Source organism: Myiozetetes cayanensis, unplaced genomic scaffold, assembly GCF_022539395.1.
Source record: "Myiozetetes cayanensis isolate MyiCay16 unplaced genomic scaffold, myiCay2020 scf7, whole genome shotgun sequence".
NCBI classification, from domain to species: Eukaryota; Metazoa; Chordata; class Aves; order Passeriformes; family Tyrannidae; genus Myiozetetes; species Myiozetetes cayanensis.
In genome coordinates this window covers 39,882,296-39,904,433 of record NW_026087964.1, presented here as the reverse complement: position 1 = coordinate 39,904,433, position 22,138 = coordinate 39,882,296, and the positions used below count along the sequence as shown (strand labels likewise).

The 22,138-nt window shown below is 38.0% G+C and overlaps 1 protein-coding gene across 1 annotated transcript in view; it reads left to right on the top strand.

Annotated features, from left to right (window-relative positions):
- The window catches only part of GUCY1B1 (guanylate cyclase 1 soluble subunit beta 1), a 44,001-nt gene extending 36,898 nt beyond the window's left edge, over positions 1–7,103 (top strand). Inside the window, exons 11-14 of the mRNA XM_050338486.1 lie at positions 829–969; positions 2,132–2,286; positions 2,608–2,734; positions 5,784–7,103. Coding sequence (XP_050194443.1) covers positions 829–969; positions 2,132–2,286; positions 2,608–2,734; positions 5,784–5,807 — 447 coding nt within the window. The 3' untranslated portion in view covers positions 5,808–7,103. The remainder of the gene's footprint in view (positions 1–828; positions 970–2,131; positions 2,287–2,607; positions 2,735–5,783) is intronic.
- The last annotated feature ends 15,035 nt before the right edge of the window (positions 7,104–22,138 follow it).

Here is a 22,138-nt window from a genome sequence, read left to right as displayed (position 1 = left end):
ATCTGTTACTTTTCAATGATACACTGTCATGTCAGTATTTTCTATCCTTTGGATTTTAGGCTTTTTAAAAAAATATTTATTTTCTCACTCTTTGAACTGTGTTACCTGATACTAGATAGCTAAAGAAGATTATGTCGGTAATCTCTAAATGTGTGAAGGAACATGGGCTTAGTTCTCAGTAGGACTTCTTCAGTCACCCATTAGATGGATATATAAATCTACTTCCACATTTAGCGAATGTGAATTTACAGAAGCCATTTGTGGTTCTTCTGATGCTGTGCTTTAAGTTTTTCAGTCATATACCTGGGTCTTCTAGTTCTAAATTATAACCTTTTATTCAGTTATTCATTGTGAATCTCACTCCTTCATTAGGAATGAGGTATAGTTGCAAGTGTGGCTGGTAACAGGTAGGTATATATATATGTATAAATATATATATATATGCATCTCCAATATATGTGTGCATGGGTATGCTTGTGTGTTTATGTTTATAAAGTTCATTCCTACCTTTTACTAGAAATTGATTTTGAGTCCTGTACTGTGTGAATCAAGGGTGTGAGTCAAAACACAGAGATCTGTTTCATTCAGAAGACGCCAGAAGGGAGACTCAGGTTTACACAGTCACCACATCATTGTAACTTGTTACATTGTGAGTTTACAATAAATTCTCTTCAGTAACAAGCAGAGATGACAGGAATTAGGGTGATTTGAATGAAAGGGAAGGGAAATGTTTTGAAAAGGTAAACAGTCCTGAAGGAAAAAGTACATCCATTCTAGTATTCTAAGGGCCATGATAATAAAGTAATTGAAAAATGTCTGTCTTGATAGGTGGAAACAGTTGGGGACAAGTATATGACAGTGAGTGGTCTACCAGAGCCTTGCATGCATCATGCACGATCTATCTGCCACCTGGCTTTGGATATGATGGAAATAGCAGGCCAGGTTCAAGTAGATGGTGAACCTGTACAGGTTAGTAAACATGTGGGCTTGAATGAAAAACCCATTCTTTGATAGGATGATAATGCTTTGAAATAGGATAATGCTCTAGTCCCAGTCCATGCAAGCTTTGTTATTGTTAGATTTTGAGATGGATATATACAAATAATATGAAAAGTCACATGTAGATGTGGCATGTGCAGTTCGCAGATCTAAAAATCTAGTAATTTTGCTTTACTTTTTTAAAGGACTAAGTTGAGTCCACATTGTTTATGTCTATTTTCTGATCATTTCAATCTAATAAAAAAATTCATGTTATGCATCCAGTACAATCTATTGAGTCTTCTTCAACTCAATGAACAGAACAATAATTTTCCCTAACTGATATTTCTGGTCATGCCTCAGATCCTCATGTCAGCATGAGAAAGTATTGCATTAAAAAGAGAAGTACAGTTCCATAGACAGTTACAGCAGTGATTACTGACACCAGTGTATATTAGTGGAAGTTCAGCCATTGTGGGACTTTATGAAGATGGTGTGGCATTGATACAGAACTGGTCAGGCTACACTGACCTGTCCTCATCAGGAGGCTGTGAGAGCAAAATGATTAATGAGCGTGATGCATATTTCTATTTACATTAATGTTACTGTTCTGACATCTAGTTTAGAGCTGTGTACTTCACTTTGCCACTGGGCAAAGCAGTGAGAAGGTTTGATTTGGGGCTTTAAGGTAACTGTAACATACTATAAGAATGAGCTTATCCAAACCCCTGTCCCGTCTCATGAGCTTTTAAGCACAAAATACCATGATGTTTCCTCTGAGAAACATCTTTTTTTCTTGACCTATGCCATCCGTTTCTGCACCTTCTAAGCACTCAATAAACACAGACCTGCAGAGTATGCCTCTCTTCCCACCTTTTTTTTTAGTTTTGCAGTACATAATAACAGCATGGTACATGCTGGAAAAATGTGGAGTTTGATTTTTCATGTGGAAGGCATAGGCATGACACTTTACTAAAGTAAAAAAAAAAAGTTACAAAAATCCACAAAATGCAAGGCTTGGAAGAAGGAGAAGTGACACATTAGAAAAATAAACTCTAGTAGAAATAAATGGCATATTACCTGCATTTACTTGGAAACATCAGATTAGTTATGTTAATTTTGAATATTCAACAATTTTTTTTTCTTTCTAAAGATAACAATAGGAATCCATACTGGTGAGGTAGTCACAGGTGTCATAGGTCAAAGGATGCCACGGTACTGTCTCTTTGGAAATACTGTCAATCTAACAAGCAGAACAGAAACTACTGGAGAAAAGGGAAAGATCAATGTCTCCGAATATACTTACAGGTGAGTGATGTATTACTTTTATGGGTACTGACCTCTTAAAAGAAATCACTTTTTCAACATAATATCAAAGTGTTTTGGGAGTTGAAAGTGACAGGACTCTGCAACCATTATTTAAGTATGTGAGTTCTCATGAAACTGTATGGCAGACTGCATTATGATACACAGTTATCAGTATACAAATATAATAATAAGCTAGAAATAGATTTGAATCTTTTGATATTTTGCTCACATATCTGTAGTATGTTTAATATTTTAGATACTGTGTGGTGTGCATGCATATATTTAGTGCATATATTTACATGTTTTCTCTTTCAATTTCAGGTGTCTTATGACACCAGAAAATTCAGATCCTCAGTTCCACCTGGAGTACAGGGGTCCAGTTTCTATGAAGGGCAAAAAAGAACCAATGCAGGTTTGGTTTTTGTCCAGAAAGAGTACAGAGACAGAGGTATGAGTAACTAGAATGTAATTATTTTTTTCAAACAAGGCATAAACATTAAAAATTTAATCTAAACCACTGAGATCCATTTGCATTTGCAAAACTGAATGTTCCCTAGAAAAAATGAAGAGTTTTGTACTACACTATTTACTTTCTTGACAGCACTTGAAAGTCCTTGATTATTTGTCTTTGCAGTTTATGCAGTTTCTGAAAGAGTACTTTTGATTTCAAAAAGTCCTTGAGGGAATGCCAAGTGTTTAAATATTTATATCTCCCTCTTACAGATTTCTCCACTGTACTAGATTTTGCAATATAATGTCCGTTTCTGTTTAGCTGACATGTCTGGTTATCAGCACTTCAAAATTCACTATTTTCTTTCTTGCAGTAAGTGAATAAATGTGCCTTCAAATATTTAGGCAACAGTCCAGCAACTACTTGCAAGCAGGTTCACAGCTGATGTGTATGGTGGTGTGTTAACCCCTGATGGAATCTGCTTGTTTAGAGACTGTTGCATGGTAGAGGTCTTGCTTTAGAAACATACAGAGTGAAAACTATTTATTTTAATGACATATGAGCCTAAGTCCTCTTCTCAAAATGATGTAGGGTAAAGCTCTTCAAGCACTGAGTGGTCTTTTAGCTAATGCCTCAGTTTCAGAATTCTGGGCGTGTGTTATCCAAAATCTCAGTAAAAGCCAAAGAAATCTAGACTCATAAGGGTGCTACAAACTTATGAGTTACAGTATGCCAGCTGCTTTGCCATAGCTGAGCAAGTGCATACATTCCACTCATTGTCAACAGGGAGAAAAAAAAAGAGTAAAAGTAATTTACATAGCTTGAATTATGCCCTAAAGTAATGCAAAAAGAGTGAGTTTTAAGCTAATGTATTTAATCCTAAAAATACACTTGAAGAAAATAATGAAAGTCATCAATTACCTTGGCTGAAATAATTCTCATAAGTCACAGGAAATTATTTATGTGTCTGAATACTCATCTACTTCTGAAAATGAAATTTAGGCTGTTAAAATGTTAGGGCTCTTTAGGAGATCTAATCCAGATTTATTACCACTGGTACCCAAGTATATGAATAATGACTTTTTAGTGGTAACTCCCAATATTAACCTCTGGTATAAAACTTCAAGGGAGAGCCTGTACTTTAACTCTGCATTTTAACTCTGTATTTTAGTATATATTACTTAATTATACTCTGGGCTCCACTTTTGAGAATACTTTTCTATTCTTATTCTACAACAAGATTAACTATAATTTCACATGGCTATCATTATTTCAAATCAGTAGTTGTATTTAGAATATGCTTTAATTAAACACCTGTCACTTTTTTTTTTCTGCATTATAAATGTCCTATCCATTTGTAGCAGGGCACATTGTAATTTTAAATGTAAATTTCAGAGAGGTACTGAGTCAGGTGGGTATTTTCCTTGTTTCAGCCTCACACCTGTTTAATATGAATATAAAGTTTGGATAGTTTAGGATTTGAAATGTTGCTATTTCTTTTCAGAGATCTTGTACAACATTTGGTTTTGTTAATCCTCACAGCAATCCTGAGAGATACTTGCTAATACTATTACCTAGTAATCAAGCTTCCTAGAGGGAGACACGGGGACAGGAATAAACCTGGCAGAAACATACTGTGAGCCTGATTTTTAGGAGCACTTAAGACTCACAGTTTAAGTACACTCAAAAAGTCTTTCTAATTTCAATAGTTTTTGTTAATTCTGAAATTCAGATATAGATGTAATTCTTACGGTTGCAAAGACTTGTCCCATCATAGGTATCTCTTCTAAATTGTAGTAAGTTTCAGATAATGGGAGATTAGAAAGTTACCTTGATGTGGTGATGTGAACTGATAATCATTTTGTCAGAGGTGATTTTGAAAAGTGAAAGAATAAAATCCTCTAATCTTTTAATTCTTTTTCACTCCCTGCACAATTTCATCTGTCCATACACAAAAAGATATACTGAGTTCTGCTTCCTGAAAGGTAGTTTGCCATAGAGTTTCTGTACAGAAAGGTCCAGAATATTGCAACAAGTGGCTTATAGAAGTAAACATGAAAATAGTTCTTGAATCATCCAGAAGGTATTTCTGATGATTAGGCTTTTACTTTGAAGTTTTCTACCTCCAATATCTTTAATCTAGGATAGATGCACATTAGTGATGTATTTTCCTTTTCATTATATCCATTAGAGAGTTATTAGCTCAGCACTTGCAAATCTATCAGCATAATATTTTACCCTGAAGACCACTAATAAATATATGGGGAGGAAACAGGAAAAATACTTACAGCTGCTGTAGAGATGTGAAACCAAGTCTTAAAATATGCTCTTGCTCTGCTAGGCCTGTAGAAAATGATAGAGTTGAAGCAGTTCAGCATGCCTCAGACTTGGTTCCTAAGGTGGCATCTCTAGTATCAGTCACCATGAGCAGCAAGTTACTTCTGAGGAAGACCTAATTTACAAAAAAAAGTGTTCATTTGGAGTGCTGCTCCTTTACTTCTTTTCCACTTAAGATTTCTCTTCCATGATACCAATACAGCAAAAAATAGAATTGCATCAGGAATACATGTAGAACAAAAGCAACTGTGACCAATTACCCATTTTGCATCCACTTGTTTGCATGTTAAAAGATTAATTATTACCATCTTTATTATTTTAACAGTGGTTCAGCTGAAGCTTCTCTCTTGGGAAACAGATTTGTTGTAAAAAATAAATCTTGCAGAGAGCCTCAGATGTCTGACTTGCAATTTTCCTCCCTCCCTACTTTGAAATTTCTTTCTCTTCTGCCCTGTTCCCACATTACTGATGGGAACAAATTAAAATATCTCAGACCTGGTAGTTCATCAGGGAATGTAAGAATTGTTACATTCCTACATACAATACATATGAAAGAAATACATGCACTACCTATACTTTGTTTTATTTCTTTTAATTTACTGATATTGATTGCAAGTTGTAAAATGTATTTTGTCACTTCATTAACCCACCATGTTGTTGCTTCAAAGAAAATCCCTTACTTCTTGAATTCTACTTGCATGCACTCAAGGAAACAAAGCAAGACACTTTCTGAACTGAGGGAAGAGGAAGAGGACGCTGGATAGGGTGCAATACTGTCTCCAAATAGGGTGCCTGGCAGTAAGGTTGACTTATGGATGTTATTTCACGTTGTATCTCTCATTGCCACATGCAGTACCATTGTCTTTCACCCGCCTCCTGAAATCATACTCACCGGTTTTTTTCAGGCTTGCTTGCTAATTTTTTGTCCTTATTGTTTGGTATTGTTATATCTCTGCTATGAGCATGTATTTCAAGCTTTCCTTTTTTTGATATGCATTTTTGCACGTCAGTCATTCCTACCACTGGATAATATTGAATGAAGCTGTGTAGAATGCACACCGCAACTAACCACTTTAATCTGACACTTCACATCTTCATCTTCATCTCTGAAGTACAGTGGTTATGTGAATTGATGACATTTCTGGAAAGATAGGTGTTTCAGTGAATGGGCAGAACAATGAACCTACAGAACTATTTTTAAAAACAATACCTAAAGTAGCATTATGAAAATTACTGTATAGATGTTGTTATCAGATTTAGTTCTGCTATTACCATACTTCCCATTCATTTTGTGAATAACATTTGATGCACTGTAAATTCCTGGTTAGAAGAAGGTTTCTCTTTTGATATCATCCTGCCTTTTCCCTTTGTAGATGCTCGGTAAACATCTTCTGTATTGAAAGGGGGCAATTGTTTTTCTGATACTGCCATTTGAAGCATGTGCCAATGTACTTCTACTGAAATGCTGTTCACTTGCAATGTATTTCTCATTGATTTGTATTTAGTAAATGAAATTGTCATATTAATTATAGATTGCTGGACAATTTTAGACCACTTGTAGTGCATTGATTCTTGTCTCGTGGAGCCCCTGGAATTGAAAGGCTTGCTCTCGGGACATGGTTGCCATGGTTGCCTTTTGATTTGGTCTCTCAAATTTTCAGAAATGATCTTACTTTATTTCTTGGGAGGACCTGGTAATATTCTAGGCATCATGGCATAATTAAGGGATGTAAAGCTTGGAAAGGGTCATAGTGTCTTTTATCAGCTGATACAGTTAGTAAAAGTGGACAATGTATTGGATGCATAGATCTTCCATAACTTCAGTATACAGTGCATTTTTATGTGAATAATATCTGTTCTTATTGGACTGATAACTTCTGAATATTTGCATTATAAAATAGGATAGCGCAATTACTTTGTGTATAAAAATTGTCTATATCTAGTATACCTTATTAGCACAGAATATATATGTATAAATGTTTCATGTTAATGTGCAAAGGAAATTGCAATAAATTATTTTTTCCACTGACCTATAGAAATCTTGTGATTTTCTTCTGGTAGAAAACTGTATTTCATTGTTTGATGCAAAACAAGGATTTTCTCCATTAAATAATTTGCAGTCCAAATTTAAATAGGTTGTTGAGTCACTGTTCCAATGTTTGCAAAGAGTCTCAAACATTCAGGTTAATGGATCACATCCTCAGATTAAAGTAGTGTTCAAAATGGATTAATCCTTCAAAAATACTAGACAAGGTTGCAAAAATGCATACTTTCCTTTGAAACTGTTAGACAATATTTAAAAATCAAAAATTATTAGCGATCCACTTTGAGCAGGATGTACATTACAAACCAAAGCTTTAGGAATGGGTAATGAAGAAAGGAAGCCACACACTTTCTTCTCCATCATCTCACTGTTGGACAGCAACACATCACAGCACACCATCAGAGGTTGCCCTCATTTGAATAGATACACAGCAGCAATTTGGACTTGAAAGTGATCAAGCTTAGCAAAACTTTATTGGTGACTCCTAAAGACACAGGATTTCTGACAGCTGTTGTTGTCTATTGATATAATTCACGCAAATGGCTCTGTAGAAACTGAAGTTCTGTATCACACTTCAAGCTGATGGAAGATGGAGTGCCAGAAAACTTAAATAACGCTCTGAGTTTATATTCTATCTTCTTAATAACTTCAAAATATTAAAGCTCCTGTTAAGCTACTCTGTAACATAACCAGTTTCTTAAAGCACTAGAATGATAGCTCATATATTGTGTTCATATAAGAACTTTTTATCTCAGTATGATTTAGGCAGGGACTTAACCACTTCTGTTACTGAAACTGATCTTCACTTAAATGCTGCATTTAGCTACTAAAATTATACTTTGGTTAAATATTGTTCTCAGATAAGAGTTAAACACTTCTGCAGGTATTTAGTTCTTTTATGTGTGCTCTACTGCCTCTTTTATTGCCCTGCAGTGATTTGCTTTTTCAATAGAGGCTCTCTAGCTGAAACATGAGACAGAGTAATTACCAAAGTCTGTTTCAAAGGTCTTTTACAAATGCACATATTTTATTTTAGAATTTTTTGTTTAAAAAAAAAAAAAAAATTTGAAGCAAGGAGAAGGGGAAAGCAGCCATGAAATTGCAAATTATGAAACGCTAGGCTGTTTGTAATCTTCTGGATCATATGCTTTCCTTTGAATTCAGATAGGCAGGAGAAACTAGGTTTCGATGGTGTTTATGCTGTGGCCATGGAGGGGACTCTGGGAATCTAGTGTTAATTTAAAGTTGGCACTATAGTCGGCTTCCATAACGCTGATTTGGTATTGGTAGGAACAACCTTTGGAAAAATAACTTCATGTTTGATTTTTTTTTTTTTTTTAAACAGAACAATAAACAATGGATGAGATGCTAATTTGGATATATACTTACAGAATTATCACAAGGTTATTCAGGCGTAGAAACAGACTGCCCAGGGAAGTGGTGGAATCACCATCCCTGGAAGTGTTCAAAAGGCTTGTAGATGTGTGCTTGGGAATATGGTTTAGCAGTGAACACAACAGTGCTAAGTTAATGGTTGGACTCAATGGTCGTAGAGGTCTTTTCCAACCTCAGTGATTCTATGATTCTTTATACAGGGCATCCTCCATGAAGGACAAATGAAGACAGAGCCAATCAGGTTATGTGAGATTTTTTTTTATGACCTGGTTATGTTGTTTAATGTAGGTGTTAGTACAAATCATATCTGACTAGTTCCAAGCTCACATTTGAAAGGCAATCATATACACAAGAATGAAGTGGAATATGCTAGCCTTTGATGTGAATAAAAACTGGGTGGAGCTGGATGCCCCAGAACCTTTTCTTTGAGTAAAACTCTGGTAAAATCCAAAGCTAATAAACATCTGAGTGTGCTGCAGTCAAGCTGTGCACTGTAATGTACACTCTTGTACTCTGAAATTCTGATAGCCTTGTCAATAACATCTGTCTCAAGGCCTGAGGCGTCGATATCCTAAAGTGTGTTTTTCATTCACCATGTAGACAGGTCAACACTTACATATATTGTCACAAACTGTAAAATGGTTATCCAGTGTATTTCCAGAGCCATCATATATTAAAACTTGGATCATCATATTCTATCAGTATGAAAACTTGAAGAGAATTTGTCATTCATGTTCTCCAGACAGTCATCAGGCAGTCAGCATAGTAATACAGATGGGAGTTTATGGGCAATTGTAAATTAATTCTGTCAGTCATGATGTGGGCTTATTGTCTCCAAGTAAAGGGAAGTTACTGGACTTACAGTCCTGTTTAACAAGATTTAATTTTTTGTTATTACAGGATTCTTTCTTTCCTGGGGAAGAGGGTTTGAAACTGGTGGCATTTTATACACCTACCTGACCATGAGGGAGGAGCAAGTAATAAGCCAGGAAACAGAATTGTGTTAATATAACTGTAAAAAAAAAAAAAAAAAAAAAGGAAGAGGTGTCATTACCCAATCCATAGCTGCACATACTAGGCACTATTATTTTTATTACTGTTCTTCAGACTTCTGGCTGACAGTTGTGGAAAAACTGCAACAATACATGCTGTCTCCACTAATTATTTTTTTGTTATTAGCAGGTAAAGGCTAATGTTCTTATCATAATCAACGGGTCTTTTTGCCAGTGCAACTGTTTTGGAGATAATGACTACTATGGAATGTAAGAACAATTTTGTGATTATTATTCTGGGGTGAAGTTGTGTGATCTCCGTTATAAAGGTTTTGTTCCAGACTATTCCCCATATCCAGCAGTCAGATGGGCACTGCCTTTACTACTTTTTTTTTCCAAGATGATCACAAACCTAGTACAGATTCAGTGCTACAGAACAACTGTACTTTCAAGGGAAGCAATTTTGTGTGATGAGGATCTATCTGTTCATATGTTAGACATGTCTGACAGAAAATCTGTGTGGTTTTTTATATTACAGGTTCTCAGGGTCATTCCAGCCTTTCAGAATTGATTTTACATTTTTATAAGTGTGGTATCTTGTCTAGTGCTCAAACAACTGACTTGTGTTTAAAATGACAGAACTTTCAGATAAGAAATAAAACTCTGAGTTCAGTATTGCTACATTCAGCCCCCATGTCAATATGAGTTTAGTGCTGTAATGAATTGCGTGAAAAAGAAACCATCTTTGTAAATCACACTTAAGTATGCAATGTACTAAGTGTGAAGAAATGCACATCTATTTCTTGCAAGTTCTTAACACTCTTTGTAAGGTTCCTGGAAAGAAAAGACAGCCAGTTATGTGCTGTTATTTTTGGATATTTTGTGAAAGTCAACTTAATAGGTGTCAGTTTACCTGTTCAGTCTTCAGATACAATCTGATTTCCAAAAAAACCCTGTATAATGACATTGAAGAGTAAGTATCCCTTTTCCACAGAGGGCATAGTGAATCATTCAGAGCTTCAACTGCCTGTATAAGAAACAAAAGCCTTGCTTTCTGTCACATTGTAGGTGTGTTTGTGGGAAATTTTGTAATGATCTAGAAGATAGGAAACTTGCCCACAAAATAAGGATACGTGCCTTTTCACACTGCCTTCCTTTCCCACATCATCCTATCCTTCAGGTTTTATAAATGCATGTATACACACACACACATGCATACATTTATCTCATGTTTAACTTCTGTGCAGGCCACTTTCCTTTCCTTGCTGCTTGGACCTGTGCACAGGAGAAAAGATACTACTCATGAGGCCTATTCAAAATGTGCAGTAATACAGTAGTAATATTGATGAAGGCACTGTGTGGGGTCTGGGTAGTTACTTCTAGTCCTTGTCCCTGGAGTCCTTCTTTCTGTTTAATGTAGAATGTATGAGCAATCTTAGGAGCACAGGTATTGGCAGGGAAGGGTACAGAGAGGGGTAGGCAGGAAACACCTGAGTTCCAACTAAAATGATCAAAAAGTGTCTCAGATTGCAAGCAAGCATTGTTTTCTCATCTCCAACTCCTACTATGTGAGTTTAAGGTTTGGTATACATATATTGTTAAACTGTAGATGTCAGTATTTTCTCAAACTGTAATTAAATTTTTCATCATGGAGATGCCAAGAAAAATTCAACCTTTATTTATTAAATATCTGTCCTAGAATAGGTTTTTTGCTTATTCATTATTGGGCATGCTTGATTTTTCTGTTGTGGTATCTGTGGGTAAATGTTGACTTGTATTTTTAAATGGAAACCACAGCACTACAGCTGGAGACAATCTCTTTTGTCTCTTGCATTCTCAGGTATGTCACATTTCAAATATGATACTTCATATTTTTGGACCACATCTTTCCTGGCACCACAGCACTGCAGCAGTAGGAAACATTACTGTCTGAGTACCATAGCCTATCAGAAAGAGCCAAAGCAAACCCAGCACTGATGGCTTTTCTCATTACTCTTTTTTCATTTCTGGCCTCAACAGTTCAATAACTGGTTCAAAATGAACCTACAAAATTAAGAGCTCCTGCAAAATGAGACATCACGCAATAGCCAGACAATAAATCTGACTGAGTAACCCTGCTACAGTGGCACAGCTGCCAGTCCACTGTTTTTGTGTTCCTTCTTGTCTAATGGAAGAGCCTAGCCTGTTCTGTGTCAGATGATGTCATGTTTTCTAATTAAATGCTGTGTGTTGCTGTGTCCTAATATTTCCCCCTGTTGCTACAGTAATACCAGACAATCTATATAGAACGTTGCAACAGAAAACAGAAAGGTGTTGAGGAATACATTCAGTGAAGGTAGCTCGGTGTGTAGCTGCAGTGAGAGCTGCAGGTTGAGCCCTGGGTTGCAAAAGCCCCAGGCAAGACACTGTGACCTGGTGCCAACAAAGGGCAGGAGGACCTGTGGCCTAGCCAGATGACCAAACACCCAGAGACATGGCAGGAACCAATGACCCCCAGACTTTGGTGTGCTCAGACTGTGAGGGTATAAAAGCCTGGGGTTTCTTTTGTTTGGGGTCCCTCCTCAGAGGCATCAGCTCAAGCTGTTATTTTGTTATTTAGTTATGGCACCAGGATTAAATTATTTGAAGGATCTGGATGTCTGAGGCTCTGCTGTGGGAAACCTGTGGCCAAGCCGGTAGGAAACCTGGTCTGACTCTGTGAGTGTGGGGTGTGAAACTGTGAAGGGGCCTCAGTCCCAGCTCAGGTGTGGTCAGAGTGGCTGCTGGATGGTTGGACAGGGAAGTTTCCTTAACAAAGGATACGACTGTTGTGTTAGGCTTTGAAAGCTCTGCAAGGCTGACCGGATAAAGCCATAGTGGTTGCTTGGTGTATGATCCTGCCTGTAGCTCTCAAACTCAGAACTGAGTTTGAGTGCCATCCTGAGGAAAAGGCAGTGAAATTGTCTGAGGTGCTTTGTTAGAGCATTTCAGTGCAAGAGTTTGAACTTTCCTTGTTTGCGTCCTCCAGTGTGACAGCAAAAACTTACTTCTCTGCCTTCCATAATTACTAGGAGTACTTTTTTTGCATATAACAAAACAATGACCTGCAAAAAGAAAAAACCCCAAACCTTCATGTCCCACTGCAGTTCCACCTGGGTTAAACACTCTACACCCAAAAAATCCTGGATTTTAATAACTTTGTAAAATTGTAACAGGATAGAGAAACACTCTTTAGAAAAGGAAATCCTACCTTTTCTAAATTAAATGTAAAGGGATGCAATGGGATGCGTTACTGAACTATGTTAGTCTTGCAAAAGGTATGCGGCTTGTGGTCCTAAGGCTGGGACTGCGGCTGCTCTGGACCTGTGGTGGCTCTGCTGGATGCACCTCAGCCTGGCACCACTGGAGCACCACAGCATTGTCAGAAACACACTGATAAGACCTTTGCTTAACTAGATATGGCTTCTCTTTTGTTATTCATTAGTTTTTGGCAGGAAGAGTAATTTTTCTTCAGCAGCAGCAGCAGCAGCAGCTCAAAACTAGTTAAAGTATCCCAGGCTATAAAAATTGGCAAAAAGTAACAGCAGGGCTTTGTTTTGTCCTGACCCCAGTGAAAAAGACATTCACAGAATCCAACAGGTCACCCAGGGGTGGAACAGGAGCTGCCTGAAGAAGGAATGTGTTTGTTTTGTTTGGGATTTTTAAATTGAAGTCTGTAGGACAGGGTACTGTGAACTGGATAGTTTTACCTTACCATGTTTTAATGTTTATTATCTGTTTATATACAAGATAAAACTTTTCCAGGAGAAAAGGAACTTGTGTGGCTGGCACTGAGTTACTTTATGTTTGTTAGGCTGCGACATGGACACAAACACTTTGCCTGGTGTTCCTGCAGGGTGAAGGTTGTATTTCTGTGCCTTTCTGGCTGATTTGCTGTCCACTGAGCTGTCACCTTTGCTGAGAGTGGAGACTGCAATCTCATCAGCTGTTTTATTGCAGGGTGAAGAGTTTACCACTAATACCCAGGCAAAACTCATTAGAGGGAGACAGGAAATTTTGGATTAAACAACCACATGGGCCATGGCTGAAGGAAATTCATAAGACTGCAGATGTTTTGCAGGAATGAGGAGGAATCGTAGAATCAGAGTTCAAGGAGCATTTAGAGGAGTGTTTGGACAATGCTCTCAGGCACAGGGTGGGATTCTTGGGGCTGTGCCAGGCCAGCAGTTGGACTTCAGTGATCCTTGTGGCTCCCTTCCAACTCAGGATATTCTAGCTAAGTGTGGTGTGCAATCCCAAAGCCGAGTCTGCTGCCAGATGGGGAAGGGGCAGAGAGGTCACTGTGGTTGTAGGACTATGCACCTCCAGAGTCTTGTCAGCTACCCCTGCTGTCACCATCCTGGCAAAAGGGTAGAGAGAAGCAGCTGACCATCAGCCTGGAGGCAAATGGGCTTACCTTTAGAGCTGGAGGCTTGCTTTTGGTTGAAGGCATCAGGATCTTGCATGTATTTGCAAGGGAAGAAACACGGGGTCACCTTGCTAGTTGTTGCTGGCTTTCTCCTGACTAGCAGGCAATTAGCTCTCTACTGTGCCTGCAGTAGTCCTGTTTAAAAGATGAGAAATTAATCTCTGACCAAACAGGCGCCTTGAACTGTGCACATGTTTGTGTACTGCACACTTGCATAGAGTAGCAGGAGTGGCATACAGACCGCAAAATCTAAAGTCAGCAACTGTTGGAAGAACTTACTTTCCTGAGGTACTCTATTCTCCTCCTAAGGAAGACCAAACTGCTTTGTTTTGGTCACTGGAATAAAAGAAAGGTCAACTTTGTTTATACAGGTAAGTATGTAGTTTTGAAACCAATTCTTTACTTCCACTGTTCATTTTATAAGACTGAAAAGAGGGGCTATCTGGACAAAAGTGCTGGTTTAATGATCAGATCTCTACCTCTGTGAGACGCTCAATCTCAATTTTCACTTGAATCTTATTTTATAAACCATGCTGCATACCTGTTCAGAGACACTGTCCATCCTTTTGGTTCACTGGTTTTGTTTTTACTAAGTGCTGAATTCTCACTTTGCCCTTGACTGCCCCGGGCACCCTGAAGAAAATCACAAGCCTTTCCCTTCCTGACTTCTTATAACTCTGCTTTGGACTTCAGACATCAGCGTAATGTTTCTGGTTGTTTTCTCTAATACTGATGGTATTGATGTTATCTAAACCCCATGCATCATATGGTTCTCTACATTTTAAGTCAGGAATATGCAAAACAGATGTTTTGCCTCTGATGAATGTGTCAGTACTTTGTAGTGTAACAGCTGTTGTGTAAATGGACGTAACATAAGCTACCATTTTAAATGAAGATCAAACATTCCAAAACCTACATAAGAAATTGATACAATGCCATGGATCTTTGGTACCATTTTAGTAAGGACCACATAACAATGGTGTTGTAACTTCAATTCAAGGTAATGAGTTAAACCTTGCCCAAGCAGCACACAATATTCCTGTAGCTACCTTTAGAGGAAGCTCTTGCAAGAAAAGCATTCTAGAAGTAACCAAAATTTGTTACAATGTAAATCCTATTTTAAGTGGTAAATGTTTTAATCATTTAATAATTACAAGCCACATCTTTCTAAACATTTAAATTCATAATTCGTGGATAGTTTCTCATACAAGGATTTGTGGGTCATTTCTGCTTGCACAGCAGCCAATTTTATTGCCCCCATGAACCTGGAGACTTGCAGGAACTGTAACACTGCTACAAGACAATGTTGCATTTATCTAGTCTGTTAGTGGAAATAGTTGTTTGAAAGAGATCTCAGCACCTCAGGAGTGGCTTCCGTTGTAGAGTGCTCACTTCTCTGCTAGGAGTTCCAATTTCTACCAATCAACAGTATCACACTCAAATGCAATGTAGTCCATTTTACACATCTATTTCTGTACCTCATGTTCATTTCTAATATAGCCCTCTGGTAAATATACCAAGACAAAAATTCTAGTAATATAAATGTTACTGAAAGTGGCTCTGAATTGAAGACTAGAATGAAAAATACTTGCAAAAAAGAAAAAAAACTAATATATTTTTCCAGACTGTTTTCAGACTGCTCATACCTCCTGTATGCCTAAAGTCCCTGGATCTGATGCTTCTGTTCTGCTCTGCAGTTCTCCATTCTTCAAGCTACTGCACAATTTGTAATTGTGAGGATGTGGATGAACTGAAGGGACTGATGTTAAAGAGTCCTTGCTTCTTCCATCATTTATTTCTGTAACAATTCCCTTTCCCTTCTGTGCATCTCAGTGATGGATTTGCACTTTGGGTTGTATTTATCAGGACCATTTTACTTGCTCACTGTGCTTGGAAATATCCATAGGTCAATGGAGTTACTAACCACAGTCACTAGGTCAGGTTGGAACATCTCCTCCTCCTAAACAAAAAACATATGCTGGAAAGCTCCCTGCCCATGGAAAAACAAAAGCAGCTTTCTTCTGGCTGATACACAAGTGGGTGAATTCTATCAGTGCACAGCTTGGTGCAAAAAAATGTAGTAGCAATCAGGGGAATAGAATTCTGAGCGGAAAATTAGGCTATGAAAGGAATAGTCCCCACCCACCAGCACACAGCTCAGTCAGGCAATACCTTTAAGCACTGCTGTGGCTTTTTCAGTGATGCCTGTTTCCTCCCTGCAGGAGCAGGTAGAACAGATGATCAAGAGGCTGCAGAAAACAGACTTGTTCCTTCATGAGCACCAGGCCTCATTTGGACTTCTCTCATAGTTTGGACACTTGCACAAGCAGCAGCATTTGGGACACACCTGTCTTGCCCTGTAGCAGAGGGAGTGTGGCTCTGTGGGTTCAGGGAGCCGGGACAAGGGAGACTGGCTTGCAAGGTGCTGGAGGCTCTGGTCCCTGCTGAGGACTTCCTTCTGTCAGCACTCAAAGAAACATTACACAGCAATGTTGCTGCTTTTTCACTTTTAGCAGGAAAAAGAGGGACAGAAGTTGGGCACTAACAATTCTGTAAGCATGGCCAAAGGAGTTGTTTTGGCTTATGGATCTGAGAAATACCTGGCATCTGTTTTCTGTTTTGCTGTCCTTCACCTCCTTAGGGCAAATATTAATCTACTGATGCATGTGAACTATGCATTTATTTTAATTATCAAATCCAGTATATGCTTTATTTAATTAATCTGTTCTTAGTAATACATAGCCAAATGCATACATAACCAAATTCAGAATACATTATATAAATCCACTTAAAGCTTTCTCAGCAGGACAGCCATTCTGTTCAACTGATTGCTAAACAATCTTGAAAACTAACCCTCAACTTCTTTCAGCTGGTTATTTGAAGGTAGAAAGCGTTTGAGTAATGTAATATTTATAAATCAAGAAAGTGAGACTGAAAAAAAAAAATCAAATTTTGTCCTTGATGTAACTCTCCAGGATTTTTCTAGCTTTAACCACACAGGATTTTTTTGTTAATGACATTTATATTGATAAGTAGCTGTTGCATATTTTCCTTGCAGGGCATCCTAGGTCTGGTCTTGAAATCATGTAAATTACTTATCAGTTTGTGGACTTGTTTATATTCTTTATTAAGGGAAAAATGTCAGAATTATAGAGTTGAATTCTGAACTATAATTGTTGACTTCACGTTGTGAGAATGTAATGAGTATTTCGTGTAAGTTAATTAATGGAGTTGAATTCCATTGCTGAATGCAAATTCAGTAGGAGTTTCTGCCTTTGGAAGAAGTTTGGTGTTGTAAAAGACACAGAAGCAAAGAAGAAGAAAGAAGAAAGCAAAAGTCTAGTGTTTCCCTGTTTGGAACTGTTTGGATCCTCAGTCCTTCTGATTTTCCTCAGAGGTATGAACTGTAACATCATGAGAACTATTCTCTTCTTCAGTTGGAAACTACCCCTCCCTCTTCCACAAAGAGGTTGTTTCCTCTCTTAGATGTATCTTCAGAATTGAATAATACTAATTTGCTTATGGTGTTCTTGATTTCCAGACAGAGTTTTCTGCCAGAAGTTTCTTATTGGCTTATTGTACTGAAAGCCTCCCATGGTATCTGCAGAATCTGTCAGTGCTAACTAGTGAGAATTCAGTTGTGTATCAGCAATAAAGAATGAATAGATTGTCTCCAAATTTAGATGTAAATGTCATAATGCAGTATTTGCTAGTGTCACCAGCGGAGCTTATGTGGGCGAATATTTGCTGGAGCAGACTCAAAGATGTCATCAAAACAACTGGGTGGTAGAAATCTTGGCTGTTCAACCTAATTTGAAACCGTTGCTGCTCATCTCTTCTTCAGGTGCATAACATTTCCCTTCACAAGGGAGACTCAGGAAGGGTCATGCCCATTGCTATGACAATGCTGTTGCTGTTGTCTGCTCCCTATTTAGGCCATTTGTTTTATGTTAAGACATCTAATGTTTCTGAGCAAGTAGTAAGAATGAGAGAAAAGATAATAGCCGTTGCCTACCAAACCACACTTTCTTATCTGACCAAGTAAAGCATCATCCCAAACACTAAGGTGCTTTGAATTGAGGAAGGAGACAGATGCCTAAAGCTGAAATACCTTTGGAACAGGGTCTGTGTTTTGTGAGGTACTCCACACAGGCGAGTCCTTGTCTGAACTGGGATAATAGAAAATAAAGAGCAGCTAGCAAATTACTCTTCAGGATGAATGAATTCTCTAAAATATGGTGCCATACTGCACAATGTGACTTCATTTCCCTGAGGAAATGTAAACCTCTTAGTAACAGTATTACCTTTTTTCTTTTTTTTCCTCCTTCTTGCTACTGTTTGTTTGATTTTCATGCTTCAACAGTGAACAGCTTCTTACAATTTGTCTTAAAACAGACATTTTGTGATGTTTCTCCAGTCAAATTTTTTTTCTCATATCTGGTTTGTTTCATATGGGGCATTGTTTGCCATTTTTATTCATACATTTCTCAGATGTTTGGACTAAAACAACCCCAGAAAATTCCATTTATTCAGACTGCAGGAAAAGATGAAGATGTGATATAACACTTCCAGACTAGAGTATGTACAATCTATAAGTGAACTGTATATTTACATGGGCATGGTCTGAAGGTGTTTGGCATTTTTAGGTTGGAAAATTTAAACAAAACTCTGGATCAAGTCTGTAACAAGTAATACTAGTCATACAGAGGGAGGCTAGAAACATGAAGGTGTCTTTCAGGGTTACAAACGTAGAAGGCTAGTTGACCAACAGGAAAATATTCCTGAGTTAATCCTGTTAGCCAGGATTCATAATAGGCCTTGTAAATATGTTTTCTTTGCATCTACTGCACAGAAGGACCTGTCAGTTGCCCCAGGAAAAGGAGCAACCAAAAAATTCTTAGCAATTAAGATGCTTGGCTGAAGATACTAGGAATGTCAGTTATGGAAACTGCACTAAGAATCTAGTCATTGTTGTGGGAGTTATATGGGTTGAGTTGAATAACACCAAAAGCAAATTTTGATTTTTGATGAACAGTTTTTGCATGTTCTATGGCACGTGTGCAGCCCTGACAAACCCACACTTTTTACAGGTTTGCACAAAAGCATTCCTTCTTGTAACCGTTCCCATTCTTGTCTTCAGCTGATTCACATTATGTGAAGCATACATCAGCAATTGTCAGGTAGGTAAACATCAATCCTGCCTTGTATACCTATTTTCCAAGTCTTAGATAGGTAGTAGATAAGTATATAATGCTTTGCTCAGATTGAGACCCACAAGGGACACAGCCTGTGTTTACTTTAGTGTTCATCTCTTTAATTCAAAATGACTGGCTAGATTGAGAGTGGCTTTGAAAGTGTCACCAAGTAGGCAGAAATACTAACAATTACAATGTGGAGTTAAAACCTTCTTTTTGTTAAGGACCCTGAAGTGTGCTGGAAGCATTACCAAGTTTTCTAGAGCTCAGGGTCATTTCTTTGAAAGCAACATCCCCCAATTAGCAACAAAAACTAGATATGCACTTCACCAGGCTTCCTGTTGCAAAATGACACACTTTTGTAGAGATAGAAAGCTTTTAGTATTCCACTCTGGAAAGAATAGCTACTTGTGTGGACCTCTCTCTCCTTCCTACAGTTTTATAAATGCAGTTTTTTAACATCCCAAAAGATGTTAAAATAAAACCAAACCAAACGAAACAAAAAAAAACCCAAACCAAACCAAACCAAAAAACTCAACCAAAAAAACCAACCAACCAACCAAAAAAACACCAAAAACCCCCCTCCACCAAAATGCAACACCTTGAGACATGAGATAGTTAGGGATCCCCTTTTTGGACATCAGTTGTGTGCATAGTGGGAAGGGCCATTTGGTAGTTTGTCTACTCTGAAGAAGCTTTCCTTCTTCTTGTGATGACTGCTTCTAGTGAGGAGTCAGCAGAGGTGAGCATCTGCTGGTGGATAAAGGGCCTTCACAGTGCAAGAGGGTTACGAGTGCAGGAGGGTCAAAAGCAACATGAACAAGATGTGATGCTAACCCTGGATCTACAGCAATATCCTATCAATACAGGATTTATAATTTATAACCCAGTCATGTTTCAACATTGCACTGAGTAATTAATATCATATGAGCTTGGGGATATTTCCTGTATCCTGAGTTTAATAAGCAAATCAGCTGTCAACACAAAAATGTGTTTAACTCTGGATGCAGTTAGAGTGTAATAAGGATAATTAAGGGATATACACTTGTGAAACACTGTGTACTTTGCTTTGAGAGGCAGTAAGAGTGAACCATTATGGTTCATCTTGGTCAGGGAGCTTTTAGAATTGCATGATGATTCTTGGTTTTCCAAAATACAGAGCAACCACAAGTCTTTAACCATTTAGCTGGAAAGGAGCTGTAAGAAACTAAGGGGCTGTCTCATGCTGCCATGCTGTACCACTCAGGTGAGGAAGATTGCTTTTCTGATATTTTGCCAGCACCAGACTCACACACAGTGTATTTGGGCTAGGGGGTAGGCATAGCTAACAACCTTCAAGCTTGAGTGATTTTATAGGGAAATATTTTTTTTTCCTGTTTAGTTTCAGCTTCAAGAATTGGTGAGGATTAAGGAAATACTTACTTTTCTTTAACCAACATTTATAAGTAACGTTAGATCAGCTGGCTTGTATAAGCTCCCTAGGAGATGCTTTGATCAGCTTATTTTGTTGCAGAATGGGGATGGCTGTACGCTTTTGTTTGTTTGTCTGTCTCAGAAATCAATCTAAACAGTGTGCTGCAAAGGTGATGTCACTTGTTTCAGGCTAAGCAACATCAGGTTTGCCAGCAGCTCCTTTGAAATATTTTCCTCAGCTCATACATCATTAACCAGAGGGAAATAATCTTCAGCTATACCGTGTAATTCCATAGAAGGGTCTGAGATATCAACTCTGTGCACAAGAAGACTTGTGAACAGCTGCCTAAGGCAAGTGGGGCATCTACTGGTGAGATGCTGCAACGAATTGATCTACTGCATGACAGTCTGATCCAAATCCCATGTACATTTTGCCTTACCAAATAAGCAAGTGCCAGGCCTGGTTCCTGAGCTCTTTGGGAAAAAATGCTCCTTGAATAAGTCCTTAATTTCTGACACTCCTTTAGAGGTATGTACGCATTGCGATACTAGCCTTGTGAAATATCTCAATTAGAAGAAGAAAGGAAATGAGCTAAAGAAACTTGTCAGAAGGTGTGATGCATGTCTTTAACTATCTCCAACCTTTCCCTGTTGCAATCTCTCATGGCAAGTTTTCTAACAGTTTAAAAGGCTGTCTTCCTTGTACCAAGAGCTATTTCACTCTCTGATCTACTGCCTAAGGGTATGAAATGAAAATGATGCGTAAGGGAACACAACAATACTCTATGGTCATAAAATCCAGAGCTCCCAAACACAGGCCATTATCCACATAAATTAATTGTCACCCTCCATTCTTCAGAAAATGTGTGCAACAGCATGAGATTCTCTACAGTGTTGAATAAAGTTCAAAGACTTCTGCAGAATGCATTTAATTTTTTTTATTTCCCCAAAATTCTTGTTGTGTCTCTTTGTGCACATCAGACAAGAACCTGGGAGAAGCCCTTGGGCTTTCCCAATCATGTCACTAATTTCATTGTTAGGATTAACATTTTGGAATCAAACAATTACCATGGGAAAAGCTTGCCAATATGTTTACTTGGAGCATGGACATGCACTTGTGAAAAGGAAAAGTAGCAAAGTAAGGCTAAACTGGCATGTGATCTGGTCAAACTGTTAAAATATGTCTTTTCTGCTCTCCTTATAGATATAACATTGTCACCTACCCAGTAAAGCCAAACGCTTTCTTAAGACTTTTTAAAATTCTGTTGCCATAATAGAGGAGAAGTCATACATCAAAATAACAAAAGCACCCTTCTGCTCTGCTGCACAGCACACTTGCTAAATTTAGCTGTACTGGGGAATCAATTGCTTTATATAATCTTATCACAAGCCATTGCTGAAAAAAACCCCAAGTCTGTCACTTGACCTTGGGCAAAACAAGTCTTTGTGCTTTCTTCAGAGCTCCTTCTGCCACATATGTTAGAAGAATCTGTAACCAAGCAGTGATTTCCACTGTCCTTGTCCAAAGTCAGTGGAGTAAGCAAAAGTCATTTTAGTCTTATTAAACTAAGCAAAGAT